Below are 16,527 nucleotides of genomic sequence, written 5' to 3' on the forward strand. Positions count from 1 at the left end.
CTTGCTTCATGCATTTCTTTATGATAAATTACAGAAGGTTTTTCTAGAAGACTTGGCCACTTCTTTTTCCAGAATAATGTAGAATATTCAAACTCATTCGGTTGTATGGGTGAGTTGCTGCAATATGAAAATAGACTCTGTATAGCTGTCAGCAGAAGAGATATATTCAGTTAGCAGATAGCACTTGGACTGTAAGACAAAACAAGACAAGCTATAGTAAACTTCAAAATGCCTAAGTGCACAAGGTAATACTAGATTATCTACTCTCCTTCCTTGCAGACGTTTTCCAGATAATACCACCTTTTCTGCATCTTGAGTGTTGCAGCAGACAGGTGGAAAAATCTCCCCCAATCTCCAATATTCGTATTAATTCATATTGATGAATCAGACGCTCTCTACAATGCTGAAGAAAGTTATAATGATGCTTTAGATGTTATTTATACATATATTAATAAATATATGTAGCACAGTTGCAGTTAGCACACCTAAACCAAAGAGAGGCTCTAACAGGAGTTATGAAACTGTTTTAAACAAGACACTTAAACCTTAGCAAAACATAACAGATAGGTTCAAAAGTCAATTTGAATTATATTGGAATCTGAATTTCAAGCAGCATGATATTCTAAAATAACTTTTTTTTTTTTTAAATAATATTGTCCCATTTTGCTCAGCTTCGAAGTTATGAAAAAGTTGCATAATGTATTTTATGTCAGCTGTCCATACATGGAACTATTTTTCAATATTTGGTCCCTAATAGTGCCACATATGAAGCTGTGAAATTGAGCTGATACAGTTTTAGTCTCTAAATCAAAAATCAGAGAGAAAAGTATGTGTAAGCTGGGGCTTGTGTGCAGCATTAAAGGCTTTAAATGTAACCTACCTGAATATGTGCTTCAGGACATGAGTGAATGCTGTGTCAGAGTGCACTGCTGACACTACACCTCTTTATACTAGTTTATTTTACCCTTGTACTGGGCAAGTTGACTTCAAGGGGAGAGATGACCTGAGCGATCACCTAAGGTTTTATGTCTTTTTTACAGTTGTCTGGATTTAAAAGGAGTTTATAGATTTCTTTACATTGTTAAAGTAACAAATGCAGGATGTTCAACAACCTGCCTTATTTCTTTCACACTTCTGGTAGAAAAGTAACAAATTTAAATTTCACCTTTTCCTCTCTTAGCAAAAAAGAAAGCAATGAGCATTCAATAGTGCAATGCTTACAGTAACTGTCCTGCTAGTGATATAGTAGTGGTAATAAAAACGGTGAAGTTCCCCTGATTAAAAGTGTTGGATTGAATACAGTTCAGTGAACTTTTTGGATAAGTTAACTCAAAACTTTGATTAATGTTCTTTTTTTTTTTTCCTTTTCTTTTTCCAGTAAACTCCATGTGTATGTATTTGTGCAGAAATATCCCATTCAAAATGTTTCCAAATCAGTAAAATTAAAAATGTTGATATCATACAACTGCAATCTGTAACATGCAACAATATTGAATGAGTTCACGCATGCCTTGTCCCCCTTATTGCCTATAACTTGATGCTCCTTGTCATTTTAGGGACTGTTAATTGTTTAATTGGCCTTGGTTCTGTAGCTCTTTATTGACTGCAAAGTTTGAATATCCAGGGCTTGTTAATTTTTGCACATAAAAATTATTAAAATATATTCAAGACTTGTATACATTTAACAAATGAATATAAATGATTTTGTTTAATGAGGCAAATCTGGATTAGCTGTGTGTAAAACAAAATTTCTGAAAGCTATGAAGGCTGTCTCCTGTAAGACTATTCAAAACCGTAAATATTCAGCATTCACTTCTGCAGCCAGATTTGTTACATTTGCTCAGTTTGTGCTTTAAATAGCAAAATGGAATCTGCTATGGAAAGCAAGCTGTGCACATTAGTCTACCTATATTTAACAATGTAAAGTGTATCATACTGGATAGAGTTTTCTTTCAAAAACAGATGGGAAGCAAGGAGCTGGCTTCCTTCAATAAGTTTTGCTTTGACACAGTAATGGGATAGTTTAATTACAGTAAAAAGAAGGGCTGAGAATCCTTACCCTAAAATAATTCATGATTCTGTAGTGAGTTCCTGGTTTCAGAGTGAAAACCCTTGTCTGGGACAAAACAGTGCAAACAGCTGTGCCTGTGTCAAACTGTCTGTCCAAGGCCAGGGAAAGGCTGTTTCCAGGGCTTGTGTTGACATGAAAAAAGGTTATTTGGTTTCAACTGGGACAGTTAGTTCTTCTGTTTAACAGCTAGAAGAGCTCTGTGTTTTGGTTTTAGTCTGAGACTTGCTCTGAGAAGAACGCTGACAGCACACTGATGTTTATGGTTGGCTCTGAGGTCTCAGGGACTTTTCAGCTGCTGTGTTCTTGCCAGTGTGCAGGAGCACAACGGGATAGGGAGGAGCATGGCCGGGACAGAGGGTACACAACTCTCCTATTAATTTGAACTCAGATTTAGGATTAAGGGCCAAACTGGCCAATAAGTATTCCATATCATGCAGTGTCATGCCCAGTATATAGAGTATATATGAGGGTTGACTGAAAAGAAGGGCTTTGGCTCTTCTGGGGCTCTCACTCTCAGACTCTTGGAGTGCTCTCTCTCTCTCTTTGGGCCTCTTGCTTGTCCAGGATTGTGATGTTGGGACTTACTTTTTTGGGATTGTTAGTCTGGGATGGGACAGGCCTTGGTCACCAGATGGTGAACAATCACACTGTGCATCACTTTTTCGTTATCTGTTATTATCATTATACATATGTATATATTCATATAGTGTTAGTAGTAAATTGTTCTTATCTCAACCCATGGATCTCTTTCCTTTTTCCCCTTTAATTCTCTTCCCCATCCCCTGGGGAATGTGTGGAGTTAGTTCCCAGCCAGCCCGAACTGCAACAACAGGGTATTCTTTTTACTTCTGTAATAGCTAGCCAGAGATACAGGGAAAATGCAGAAGGGCTATCAGTTAAGCAGAGGTGTAGCTTTTCATTCACCGTCAGACCACGTGAGAAATGGTCCGTAATACTCACAACAGAACAAGACTTTTCTGCAAGCAGTTGTCTACTAAGCTTCTGTTGTATGAGGAACCATCTCCTTTATATTGGAGGAAGTTACTGTTTATGAAGGCTGCTCATGCTAGGCCAAATAGCTTACTTAGTGTTAATCCCTTCCCTTTGATTTCTCAGTGCTTTGAGTAATAAACACTAATCCTGCTGGGCACTTTAAGGTGATTCTCCAAGCAAACATGTTAATGCAGCAAACTCAAAGGTTACGCTTGCTCTTCAGGGTGCAATACTGAAGGGACTCCTGAGAACTAACAGTATTTAGATATAATAGATGTGCTGCTGACAAGTAAAAATCAACAGCTGAGAAGGAGGCTTAAGTGAGTGGAAATGTTATTTATGCAAACTCACTCCCTTTTCTTGTTACAATTCTTTGGTTTCTCAGCTCCTTCCTTTAGTAAATTTAATCAGTTCTCTCAGTATTGATTTACAGTGCATTGCAGATTATAGTCACCTGTGCAAACTCTGTGTCTGAGCCCAAGGGAGGTGCATTATGTGTGGAGTGCAGGTTCTGGGTTTGAATTTGGCAGTCTCTGAAGGAGTTGGGTTGAGAAGTAGCTACAAATGGAAGGTGGTGGCTGGAAGAAACAGGGATGGTGGATACTGCAAATATCAAATCAGACTTAACGAATCTTGGCAACACCTTCCTGCTTGTACCTCTAAGTTAGCTGGAGATGCAAAGACACGTTTTAATATGTGGGTTTTGGATCTTTCTTGATAGTTTTATTCTTATGAACTAAAACTGTTGAATACATTCTTATACTTTGAGTTGATTTCACATTTCCTAAGGATATGCAAAGTAATTCGCCTTGAGAAATATCAGAAAGATACTTTTATGTCATCTTTTCTGGACAGAAACAGTAGAAGACTTTCTACTGTGCTTCTGCAATGATTGCGCAAAGCTAGAGCAGGTTTGTGGAAAAATCAGCATGATCCATGAAGATTCCTCTATGGCTTTCTTCTTTGTAGCCTAGGCGGCAGGAGCTCTTTAAGTGGCATGTCTGTATCTTTCTATGATCACACTTCAAGGTGAGAATTTTTTTTTTGCATTAAGAAAAATATCTTTCTTGATTTCATGTTAATGAGTTATTAAGCATAGTTAGTACTGACAATAATGCCTACCAAGAATAACAAGCAGAATAGATATGCAGGATAAAATATATGGCTTACCTGATACATATCACATACTATTTATATTAGAAATATGATATTTAATTCATTGTAATGAATCCAGCTTCTTAATAACCATCTACCTGTGATAAAGGATAAGTTACATAAGAGACATCGAAAAATGTTAATATAGGAGTAATCAAACCAGATTGGTTCTTACAGTGTAATTCTTTGATACAGTTCACCTGTGTGTTATTACATTTTGAGCATACATACAAGCAAGTAAGAGTCTTTGCTATGCTTTTTAATTGTAATTATTTTTAAGATTGAAGATGATGTGAAGGTGAAGTCAAGATTGTGTGAAGTCTTAGAAAATGCTTATCCTTCAATCAGAATGAATTTAACGTGTAGGTTTCCATGTGCATTAACCTAGTCTTGGGTTTTCCGTGATTCAGAGGTCACAGTATTGTTATTTCACTACTGAGTTACATCTGCCATGGAGACAGATGTTCCTGGGAAGAGAAACAAAAGTTTGCCTTTGTTGTTAATTTCAGTGTAGTTCTCTGAAGCATGCTGAGCCAATACCTAATTAAGCTGCATATACGCTCTGAATAAATGAAAAAGAAATGCTGCTCCTTTCAGATAACATTTAAGGTGACAACTCCTCCTCAAGTGAAATCTACTTGGGGGAATCAATTCACTGGTGAAGCAGAAACTCTTTCCTTAATACTTCATTATGTGAAGGCATTACTATAGCCCATGTACAGTATAGGAGAGCGTGTGCTGTTTGGAGGTCTTGACTACATCTAGTCAGACATGGGACAAGTGCAGTTTCAGTCCTGTTTCTCTAATTTGAAGCCAGAGCTATATTCTTTGTGTACAGTAATATTATTCTGACAGCAATGTCTGATTGTGCTACACGTAGAGCAGAAACCTCTTATGAAATATCTGGAGACTGCAGACTACTGATTAGTTTTGGAATTGAAAATTCCTTAAGTGTTCCTGCCTGACTCCTCTAATAACATCAGCTGTATTCATTTGTTCTGGTTTTGCATTAAGCCACACTCTTTGTGTCTTGGCTTTTTCATGCTGGAGCCTACCAGGAACACAGATGTCCCAAGTTGAATCTCATATATTTAAATGTGCATTAAAGTAACTAAGATATACTTTGAAGCAGAGGGAGGGCAAGGGGAATGAATTGTGCCGTTCATAATGACCAGTGCTGCCCCTAGACGTTATTTTTTAAGGTTTCTGTGAGCAGAAAAATATAGGAATTAAAAAAAAAAAAAGGAACAATCAAATATATGAAATAAAATATCTATTTGGGTTTGCAGGGATTAGGGAGAATGCTTTTCTCATCGCACATTGTCTGCAAGATTTCAGCTTCTTTCCTGTTCCATAGTGGGATCAGCTCAAGAGCTGTTTGAGGCTGCTGATGAGAAAACAAAACCAGTCTCCTGTTCTTAACAGGTGTTGCTTAGGTTGTTTAGGTTTGTTGTTTGTTGTTTAGGTGTTGTTTCACCTGGGATTACAGTTACCCATGTTCAGATCTCTACTCCAGGACGGATATCTGTTTTCTGCCTATTTTGTGCTGATAATGATTGACCATGCTGGAGTAAATAAAAGTCATATTTTCTCTTGGGACTCAATTGCAAAAATCAGGCCCACACAAGGGCTTTTTCTTGGAAAGCTTTGGCTTTCTTGAAATCAACCTTAAAAAATAAAAAAGTCCTGAGTGCCTTTTTGTGGTTTAGTTGTTTGTCAAAGTGGTTGCTCTGTCCCTAGAATGACCAGTCAAAAACCTGTATCTCAGTACCCACTGACACTGGTATGACTTTGAATTGAAACTGGGATCAAAATTATCACTATCAAGTTCTTTCTCCTACCCTTTTTCCTATTAGAAGAGGAAGATCTTCCTCCAATGTTCCTTCCACATCACATCTTTTTTCTCCTTTTCCTTACTTCTGAATTCTATTGCTTTATTTTATTTGAATATAAGAGTGTGCTATGATTTTTAAAGAATATTTTTAGAAATCTTCTCTTATGTACCCTTTCAGGTACAGAAGGCCATATGGGTATGATGTATGAATACTTAGGGGAATAATATTTCTACCTTTATTCTGACTTATTCTTTGGTGACCTGAAACATTTACTAAGTCAAAATAATTAACTGGAGCATTAAAAGTCTTCTGATCTGTTTCTCTCAAAGCCAAACCAGAAGAGTGTCCTCTGAGCAGTAATGTTTAACAGGGCCAAAATGAGAAGAGTAACTATATGCTAATGGAAGCAAAGGAAGATTTGTGATTAGAATAATGGATTGTTAATGTAGTGATGTATAGCAAAAGAGATAACCTGCCATAGTATAAAAAAATTTCCCCTAGATTGCCACCTCTTTTGTTTAAAACTTCAGTTAAGGAATAGAATGTAGGAGTCACTGTCACTTCCTGAGTCGTGCCTTAGATCAGAAACATTTGCTGAAGACATCTGCTTTGTGGAAGAGAAGTATATAGCATTTCTTCTGAGTCTGAGATATGACTCATGGGAAAGCTATAGAAAATGGGTTGGTCTTTCTGAGCTCTGACTTTTCTGCATTGACAGATTGTTGAAAGTTTAGAGAAAACACAGGAATAAATTAGTTACTGGAAAAGGCTTAGGTGATGTATGTAGCTCTTCCAAGAGGATAGATGTGCATTATATTTTCCTTTGGTGTGTTCCTTTTCTAAGAGGACTTGTATAATGTAATTTTGTAACTTTGTGAAGTTCATTGAATAAATTTATGTTCCTTCGTGTATTAATGAACTATTGTGGTTCGGTAAGCAAACTTTATATCTGTGGTGATTCTTTCGCCTTAGCAGAGAGATGTGAACAGAGCCATTCCCCTCTATCGTGTCATCTATTGTGTTTTAAATTTCTGTTAAAAAGAAATAAAATCTTAGTAATTAGTTACCTTCTCTATAAAAAATACACTAATTTATCAATATCAAGTTTGTGTAAGGAAAAAGGCATCCTTTTTTCTTAGCATCCTCAAACTATCTCATCCTTTATTTTCAGCTCATCTGATGGCACCTTCTTGTATGTAAAACCAAAAATCAGCAAGTTTATTAGAATGCAAGTCTCTGGTGTCATTTTGACAACTTCTAGATTGGTGTTACATTCCTTAGATATTTTTCTGGCTTATGTAGAATCAGAATGATACCAGGCTTGTCTTTCAAAGAGTGAAGTTATTTATAGGATGTGGAGATACTGTCTATGTTTCTTTTCAAGCCTATACAACAGAAATTGATTTTTCTTTTCTAACTAGTACATCTTAGGGCTTTAGCACAGAATAAATGGAGGAAAGGTAAGAAACAGAGCACAACTATAAACCGGTATTTGTTTTCTGAACTGCAGGTAATGGAACATTGATTGGAGCATCTGCGAATGTTGTTTGTGCAGGAATTGCTGAACAGCATGGTTATGGCTTCTCTTTCATGGAGTTTTTCAGGTACAATTTTAAACTTGTCACCTTAAATCTGTAATCTTTTCTTTTTCTCTAGGCAAACAATAGATCCTCCAAGGAGAAAATCTGGAGAAAGGGTCTATAAAATAAATCTGTGTTCCTAATTTGTTTTTGGCAACTGAGATGGGAGTGGAGGGCAGATTGTTTTATTTTTACATACTGTGGATAGAATACATAAAGGTGGTGGGAGCAGAAAGGAACCCCAAGAAAAACAAAACCTCAGATGTCCCACCTTAGACTGAGTAGAACTTTACTCCATGATCCCATGAATAAACCTAGTTATCTAAAAGCAGTTACTTTTTTTGACCAGCTGCTTATCAGCCCTGAGTGAAGGTGCGATGAGCAGCTTGTAACAGCTGAAGCTGCTGTCTAACAATTGTTTAATTAATAATTATTGTTTAATAATGGAAGTTCCTCTGCAGGTTATTCATCAGCAGGTTTTTAAGGAACAAGGTGTACTTAATGTTCCTAATGCATACAACAGTTTAATGTTTTTCTAAACACCTCCAGGTTTTGAGACTGTGGTTGAAAGTTGTAAATGGAAAAGGAATAGGAAACTAGAAAATATAGGACTAGACATGAAGCTAAAGTTTAAAGTGTAGTTGATTTAATTAAAACATAATTCTTTGTTTATTTTTCTGTATATTTAGGGCAAAGTATATTGTTATGTTCACGCCAATACTTTTTTCATTTTTTTTTTTTTGTTTACATTGTTTATTTTAGCTTCTCAGCTCTATCAGATTTTCATTTTATTGTTTACCTCAAAGCCTTCAAACCTGTGTAATTAATATGATTAATCATACAGGAGTGTTTGGAGCAGAGCCAACAATAACCCTAAAAAAACATGGTCTGAACTGTTCTTTCTAAAATTCTTTCTATGAGCACATGCTGCTCATAGCACAGTTTGTCTCTTCACCCATAGTCTTTTGATGGAATGTTCTAGAAAGACAGAATGGAATGCCTATCAAATCAAAGTCTTAGTTGTCAGGACCTTTGAGACTGCAGTACAGTCTTACCTAGTATACAGTGATGACTAATAGACTTCTTGGAAGTCAATCCCTTGTACAAAAAAGATATCAATACAGCAATAATGGGCTTGTGGATTGTTCTGTTCATGTTTCACAGATGTTCAGCTTGTCATTTGGGTATTTAACTTGTGTTCAACATTAACAATTTGCCACGATACCGACTATCTAAGCAGAAATAAGAATGTAAAGCCTGACTAGTCTCTTCAGCAGTGTTGACTGGAATGTATTCTTTGAGAAGATTGAAGACAATACAGAGATGTTCTGAAATTACCTTCTATACATGTACTTTCACTGGAAATTATTACTAGGGAAAGCTGTAGCCACTGTGAGCAAAGATTTGAGAACTGAATTGAGAGTGGTCGCAGGAAGACCACAAAGAACATAAACCCCCACTTTTGCTGGCTTCTTGTCAATCACTGAGTGGACAGATCATGATCTCCTTCATAATTTGTTTTAGGAAAATATTTGTTTCAGTTGAATGTGCCCAAATTCAATATTTTATGAGGCTTCTTCTGGCATTAAGAGGTATTATATCTATCCCTTGAGGATTTTGATCTTGCTTACTTTTTTTAATGAAGATTGTCTCAAAGCATGAAGTGATTTTTCTGCATTTCTCCCGTTTGCTCAGGATCACTCATAAGGTTTCATTTCCCTATTGAGGGTCCTCTGCAGTGCTTCTGCCAGTATAGAATCATAGAATCATCTGGTTGGAAGAGACCCTCAAGATCATCGAGTCTAACCATTCACCCTGCACTGTCAGGTTCCCTAAAGACGCAGATTGTTACTCTTTCATCTTTCAAACCCCTGTGAGTCACCAGGGAAAATCATGAATACTATGTGTGGGGAGACGATGGCACTCTGCTACCTGACTTTTGCTAAGGTGTCTTCAGTGCAACCTAGGCCAGTGTTGCTTTTTCCTTCTCAAGTGTCTCTGTGCAGGAAACCCATGACATGTCTCAGGTCATACAGCACAATAGACTAATTCCCTTACCCTTCCTCCCTACCTACATGTTGAGCCAAAATTATGTAACTATGTTTAAGAGGTGCCTTTGCTAGAAGCAGCTTTTCTGCAAACCGTATTTTGACATGGTGGTCTGAAGAGGAACTCTGGGCAGGGTTGCTAAGCATGTCTGCTGAGTACACCTTGACACAACAGGGATGAAGAGGCTCTGAAATCTGTGGGTGTCTAGTGGTGCAAGGCATCATGATGATGTAGAGAGAGAAATGGGAAGGCAAGAACTAGGCTGATGGGCTCATGACCTTTCTCATGTGTGTTTTGCGCAGTGGCGCTTGGTGCGGTTCGAGGTTCCTGTTCTCCTTTTTAAGGGAGCAGTGGCAGCCCAGTTGCTGTGTTGTACAATGCTATTCTGCTGCTCAACCAGAGACAAAGGTGGCCGAGTGCGATAACTCTCCTCAAAGGTGGTGGTCTGACCAGCTTGGTGTGCTTCTATCTGGGCTGCCTTCAGCAGGAGAAATTGTGTACCGAGGGGTGCATACCTGAATGACTATGGATGCCATAGTCTGTCAGAAATCTAGCATTCTGGGGAAGGTCCCCCTTCAGAACCACATCTAATTGCCTGCTTCCCTGGATCAAGAGTCCTACCTCCCCAAGGACCTGGGGGCTTTCATCTCCAGCCAGCCCTGATGTCCCATTCTCACCATCCAAGACACTCAGGCCCATCTACTGGAAGTGCTGTGCCTGTAAGGAGGTCCCAGTAGGATGGCATTTAGATGGGAAAGATTATCGTGAGAAAGAAGGGAGAAAGGCATAGATCCCCCTCCCTGTGTTGAAGTGCCTTAAAGCAGCCTGATGTCCAGAATACACTGCTGGTACAGAAAATATCACATCCCAACCATACCTGTCTGGCTGTGAGTGTGCTGGCCAGTGTCACCAAGTATCTTACCCAGAATGCATTCAGGTTTTGTTCCCTTCTCTCACATCACCCGTCAACACATGTAAAAACCAGTTCGTCTGCTCACAAGGAGAAGAACAAGATTGCCTGTGAGAAAAGATGTCTTGGTTGCTATGAGTTCAACTTGCTGGCCCTTGTGATCTTTTCTTGATACTTCATTATGTTGCACCAAAATAAAAGGATTCTCAAGTCCCTTAGAATATACAAATACTGTAATAAACTTACTTTATCACAATGAGGATTTTTTACCTTTGAATCTGTTATACATGGTGATAAGGCAACAAAAAGGGGCTTCTACTGGTGTGTGAGCAGCAAAAGGACATGGAGAAGTCAGAGGTTCTCAGTGCTGTGTTTAGCAGCACAAAGTCCAGCTGCAGGCCAGTCACCAGTGGTGCTCTCCAGGGTGCTTGTGGTCCTCAGTTGTGCCTTCCAAGATCAGCCATTCTGGGATTCAGCTTTTAACCAGCCCCAGAAATCTGAAGGCAAATAACAAATAACTGCTGCTGGATGATTTATTTGGACTTCTTCAGATTCAAAGGAAAGGAAGCAATGTTAAGACAAAAAGAAAATTGCAAGTCCTAGGAAGATCAAGCTTAAAAGTAGCAATTTACTTAAAGATACTCTTGCATTTTTGGAGTCAGGCCAGCCACATTACACTCCTTTTCCACCTTGGAAACTTCCTCATCAAACCATATTTATGTGTTTTAGTCTTTCCTCCTGATAAAATCCTATACGCATCCTAATTTTTCATTATCCTTCTAGTAATTCAGAAGACAGAGCTGAACACAATATTCCAGGCATAGTCCTCTTATTTTTTCCCATTTTATGAAGATAACATTAAATACAAAACATGGAGCTATTTGCCTTTTCATTGTCAATCTAGGCCATTTCAAATTCCTGTATAATTTACTGTTCACTGTTAAACGCAAGTCTCTTTCAGCGTTCATGTTACTTACTTGAATGTGAGTATATCTGTTTCCCTTCCAAGTTCTTATATTTTTCCAACATTATGTTTCTAATCAACATATTGTTGATTGGCAAAGATAAAAGGGATTTGGTGTGCTATGTGAACTAGTAAGTGAATTGGTGGATGGACACAAAGACAAATATTTAAGTGGTAAAAATAGAAATAATTGTGAGTCAACGAGGTTTGGAAAAGGAGATAGAGAGCAGTGGGATATTTGCTGTACATGGTCAAGGGTAAACACCAGAGCAAACAAATGAGCATTTTGTCTCCGGAGAGTAAGGCAAGTTTTTTGGTAGTCTTGATGCTGTAGAAAACATCAGATGTGTTAATAATATGAAGGTAATTGCTCAGGGACAGCATATATGAGTAAGCAGAAGGCAGGGAAAGATAACATGCATATTATGATTTTTAGTCTAGTTATCTGAGAAACATTAAATTATAAACAAGAGCTTAACATGAAGGAAAACCCCAAATGTAGTATAGTGCTATTTCTCTTGGCAAACAGTCAGATAAGGACAGTATAGTCTTGTTGCCTGAATGATTTCCAGAGGTTAACATAGTGATTTTGTATCAATTAAGACTGCAGAATAATCAAGAGAGTTTTATTTCTCTCAAGCAATAAGATAAAAGAAATAGCATTGCAGATGTCTCTCCTAATCTAGATGCTTCATTTCATGTAATTTTTTTTTTATTTCTACTCATATATCTCTGAGTTTGTTTGTTGCAATATAGCATTCCACTAGGTCAGTCCACCCCATGGAATATGAAAACAACCCACAAAAATGTTTTTGTTACCAATGGAAAATTTGGTTTAAGCTTCATTGCATAAGAAGTGCTCATTGCTATAGGGGCTTTAATTATCTTTTTCTACTTGCTAATAAAATTGCCAGCTTGATTTTAATTTTCTCCTTGAGAGAAGCATTTATAACCTTATAAAGATACATAGTATTTCAAACATAAAATACATCATGTTCCTCCATCCTGTTGTAATTCAGTGTCAGACACCTCTGTGTCTGTGATGCACGATGTGATAAAAAAAAAAGAATCACAGATAAATGCTGAACCTATTTGACACAAAAGGAAAGAGAGTATCATGGGAAATACTCTAATTTTATTTCAAGCAAATTTTGGCTGTCTGTGAATAAATCATTGTGCAAGATATACAGGTAAAAGAAGAATAGATTGTATAACTCTAAGTAATGAGACAAGAATATGGGAGAGATGGTTTGATGCATGAGGAAATCAGTCTGCCCAGAGGAACAGGGTATGTGCCTTAGGACCTAATTTAGAGTACAACGGCAAGGTCAGCTGGGCATGATACTGAAACCATTGTGCATGTATTTTCAGGGTTTGCACTTTTCTATCATTGCTCTCCCTTTATATGTCATCTGGAGAGCTGAATTAATATTCTCTGTCTTCACTGGGAGTAACAATAATTTGGAAGTGTCAGAAAATATTGGTTTCTGATAATAGCTTAGGAAAGAATTTGTTTTCATCATAGAATTTGTCTTGGGAGATATTCGCAGCAAAAATATTTACAGTAGGATATTCCATTTGTCCCTGCTTGAGAGCACTCACCCACAAAGACTGTGAAAGAGTTCTTCCCATGAGAGCTGTCATTCATGCATGTGGGAGAACAAATGTGATGTTCTTTGCTACCCTCTGTGTATCCTATTTACAAAGCTTATTGGACATAATCATTTTAAAAAACTTTGGGCTCTGTAAAGCCATATAAATGTCTCTACTTGATTATGCATTAGACAGCTGTAGTCCTGTTCATTCCGGTTCGTTTGGTGTAATTTTTCCCTATTTACTTGCCACTAACACCACTCTATGCTAAATATTGTTGCTGTTTTAAGACTGATTCTGATCAGAATAAAACCAGCCTCACTATTTTAGGTGTGAATTTTGGTAACAGAGAGTTCAGTTGAACAATGTGGTATCCAAACATTGGAAAACAATTCACCTGTCAGTTTTCTGATCAACTGTGCAGTTCCAAAAGGCAGAATTTTGGGATGTTCAAAGCATCTAATAAAGATTAAATATACTGTTGAGTAAAAGTTAATGATTATGATATACAAGATTGCTCAATCTCATTTCCCACTACTCTTCTAATCAGTAAGGAAGAGCAATTGGTTTTAATAAATACTTGGGTTAAATGTTGATATTTGACATGATAACAGATTTCTTCTGTTCAAATAAGTGAAAATACAACATTTGAACAAAACTTTCTCAACCAACATATGTTAATGTGCAATTCTGATTTGGGCAAGTTTTAACTTTTCACAACTTTTACTTCATAAAACTTTGATCTTTAAAAATCCGAAACTTTTAAGTTTACATTATCAGGCTTTTTTTTTAATCTTTGTCTTGATTTCTTTACACAGGTAATGAAAATATTAGAAGGTTTATTTTTAAATAGCTCATTTTAATAATAAATTACAATGAAAATCTCGGTTTATTGGGGAACTTAGGGAACTTTATTAGGACTTAGGGAACCAAGTTGAACAACTATTACTTAAATTTTAACATCCTATTCACTATTATGTGAGGAAGGACAAAGCTGTAGACAATGTATTGATTTTCAGCTGATCACTCAACAAATTAAAAAAGTAGTTGAGCATGTATTTGTCTTAAATATTAGGTTCTATGCTGGGTTTGTTAAGAACAATGACAGTTTTCTTTCAGCTGTCCAAGAATAATCATTGCAAGATTTTAAATTGTCAGTGTCGATCTAACGACTGCTCTCAAACAAGCAAATGTTCCATTGACATCTGTGGCAGTTGAATAAAGTGAATGCTTCTTATTTTAAATAGTTGCATAGCTTGCGTCAAACCCCACGAAAGTAAGTATTTCTGCAACAGTGTGATGCCACCATTCTAAGAATAATTCCTGAGTTATTGGTGGATTTTGGGTTTTGTTGTTTGGTTGGGGTTTTTTGTGTCTTTGGATTTTATTTAAGGTCAAGAAACACAGTAAGCAGAAATATAAACTAATGTGGTTTTATCTTGTTTATTTTTAGGAAAAGGGGGGAAAATAGTATATTGAGCCCTTTAAATATGAGGATATTTCTTTTTCCAACTTGAAATAGAATGTATCTGTATCATGCAAAGATTTTAATGGAGTTTAAAATTCTCCGATGTCTTCTAATTAGAGCCAGCATTGAATTTTTTGGCCTGCAGACATATAAATATTGCCTTTTTCTTCTCTTTTTTTTCTGTGAAGACTTTTGGATTAGCAAATATGTTTCCAGTAAAGGTAGATGTAATTTAAGCACTTATGATTCTTACTCAGCTTAAAATAAGGTTATGTAATTCAGGTATTAATTTTTTTTTAGGATTTTATCTTTTAAAGTCTATGAAATGTGTGTGTTTCATCCTCTTAAGTTTTTGAAAAAGCATATTTAAAATGCAATTGCAATGATTCAGTGTTTCATTGGGCTGCATAGGAAACATCAATCCTTCAAGCACATACACATCACTTTAATCTTATGGGGCAAGCTCATGGAAGTAGTATCTGATCATAGGATCACAGAAAAATCATAGAAAAATTCTGACTAAAAGGGACCTCAGGAGGTTTCTTGTCCAGCCTTGAGCTCAAAGCAGAGTCAGCTATGGGCTGCATAAAACCAGCACAGCCTCTCAGGGCAACCTGCTCCACTGCCTGGCTGTCTCCATGGCATACCTCCTCTCTTGTTTCAACTTGTGTCGGTTTTCTCTCACCATCCTGCCATGCACCTCCATAAGGAGCATGGCTTCATCTTCTCAGTCACTCCTTCTAGGTGCTGGGCACACTGCTAGCACCCCTAAAGCTGTCTCTTTAGGCTGACCCAGTCCAGCTCCCCCAGCCTCTCCTCAAGGGGTAAATGCCTTTGCAACCCTCTGTGAGGTCCTTCGAGTTTGTCCATGTCTTTCCTGTGTTGGAGGATCCAAAACTAAATGCAGTGTCTACATATGGTCTAACGAGTGCTGTGTAGAAGGGACAATCCCTTCCCTAGACCTACTGCCCATTGCCCTCTTCATACAGCCAAGGAGGCTTGCTAAGGTTCCTGCAGGCTCACATGCACATCAGTGCCCACCACCATTCCAGGGCATTTCTCACAATGCTGCTCCCCAGCCAATCTGTCCCCAGACGGCATTGTTGCAGGGGCTCTTCTATCTCCCTGGACAGGACTTGGCATTTGTCCTTGTTGAATTTTATAACGTTCTGGTCTTCCCATTCCTTCAGTTTGTCCAAGTCCTGCAGGATGGTGGCCCTGCTTTCCACCTTTTCAACCAATGTAAGATTATAGTCTAGTATTTCCAAATGGGACGGTTGCATTCTATGGAGAAAGCTGTTGGTTTTTTTTTTTCAGATCAGTGGTTCTTTGGAACTCAGAATCTTTTAGGTGTTTGGAAATTCATAAATTTGAAAGGTTAAATTCAGGAGGATTACAGGACAAGGTCTAAAGAATATTGCTCTGTCATGTAAATGAGTAATGAATGTAATTCTAAAAGCTCTTCCCTAAATGTTGCATAGATGCTAAGTTCTCACTTTTCAGGTATATTTGCAGGTATATCTTTTTTCCTCTTGTGTAATATTATATGTATACATAATACGCATAATATGCATAAAGTTATCCATCTGGTTCTTGCAGATATTTTGAGTTTACTGACATTATGTATCACAAAAGTAAGTAAGCAAAATAAATACCCATATAAAAATAGACCATAGAGAGAATGACTGTTTTAGATTACACTAAAAACAGCTGAGAATTTAATTTTTATTAGCTGAAAAGCAAGATACTGATCCTGGTTTACTCTTAAAAACATAAATGTTACATCCAGTAACAAAGAATTGGATTTGTTACTAGAGAATTTATGATCACACTAGTGCTCCTACTAAATGTACAGATTACAGGAGTGCTCATGTGTATAGAGTATTTTGTTAAAAATCACATGCAATGG

The 16,527-nt window shown here is 37.3% G+C and overlaps 1 protein-coding gene across 2 annotated transcripts in view; it reads left to right on the forward strand.

Moving 5' to 3' along the window:
* Positions 1 to 16,527, forward strand: part of OCA2 (OCA2 melanosomal transmembrane protein) — a 190,232-nt gene that overhangs the window by 139,452 nt on the left and 34,253 nt on the right. For both annotated transcript variants that reach the window (XM_086609846.1, XM_086609852.1), the window contains exon 22: positions 7,565 to 7,658. In XM_086609846.1, the coding sequence (XP_086465972.1) occupies positions 7,565 to 7,658 (94 nt within the window). The remainder of the gene's footprint in view (positions 1 to 7,564; positions 7,659 to 16,527) is intronic.

Source organism: Tauraco erythrolophus, chromosome 1, assembly GCF_009769465.1.
Source record: "Tauraco erythrolophus isolate bTauEry1 chromosome 1, bTauEry1.pri, whole genome shotgun sequence".
Lineage (NCBI taxonomy): Eukaryota > Metazoa > Chordata > Aves > Musophagiformes > Musophagidae > Tauraco > Tauraco erythrolophus.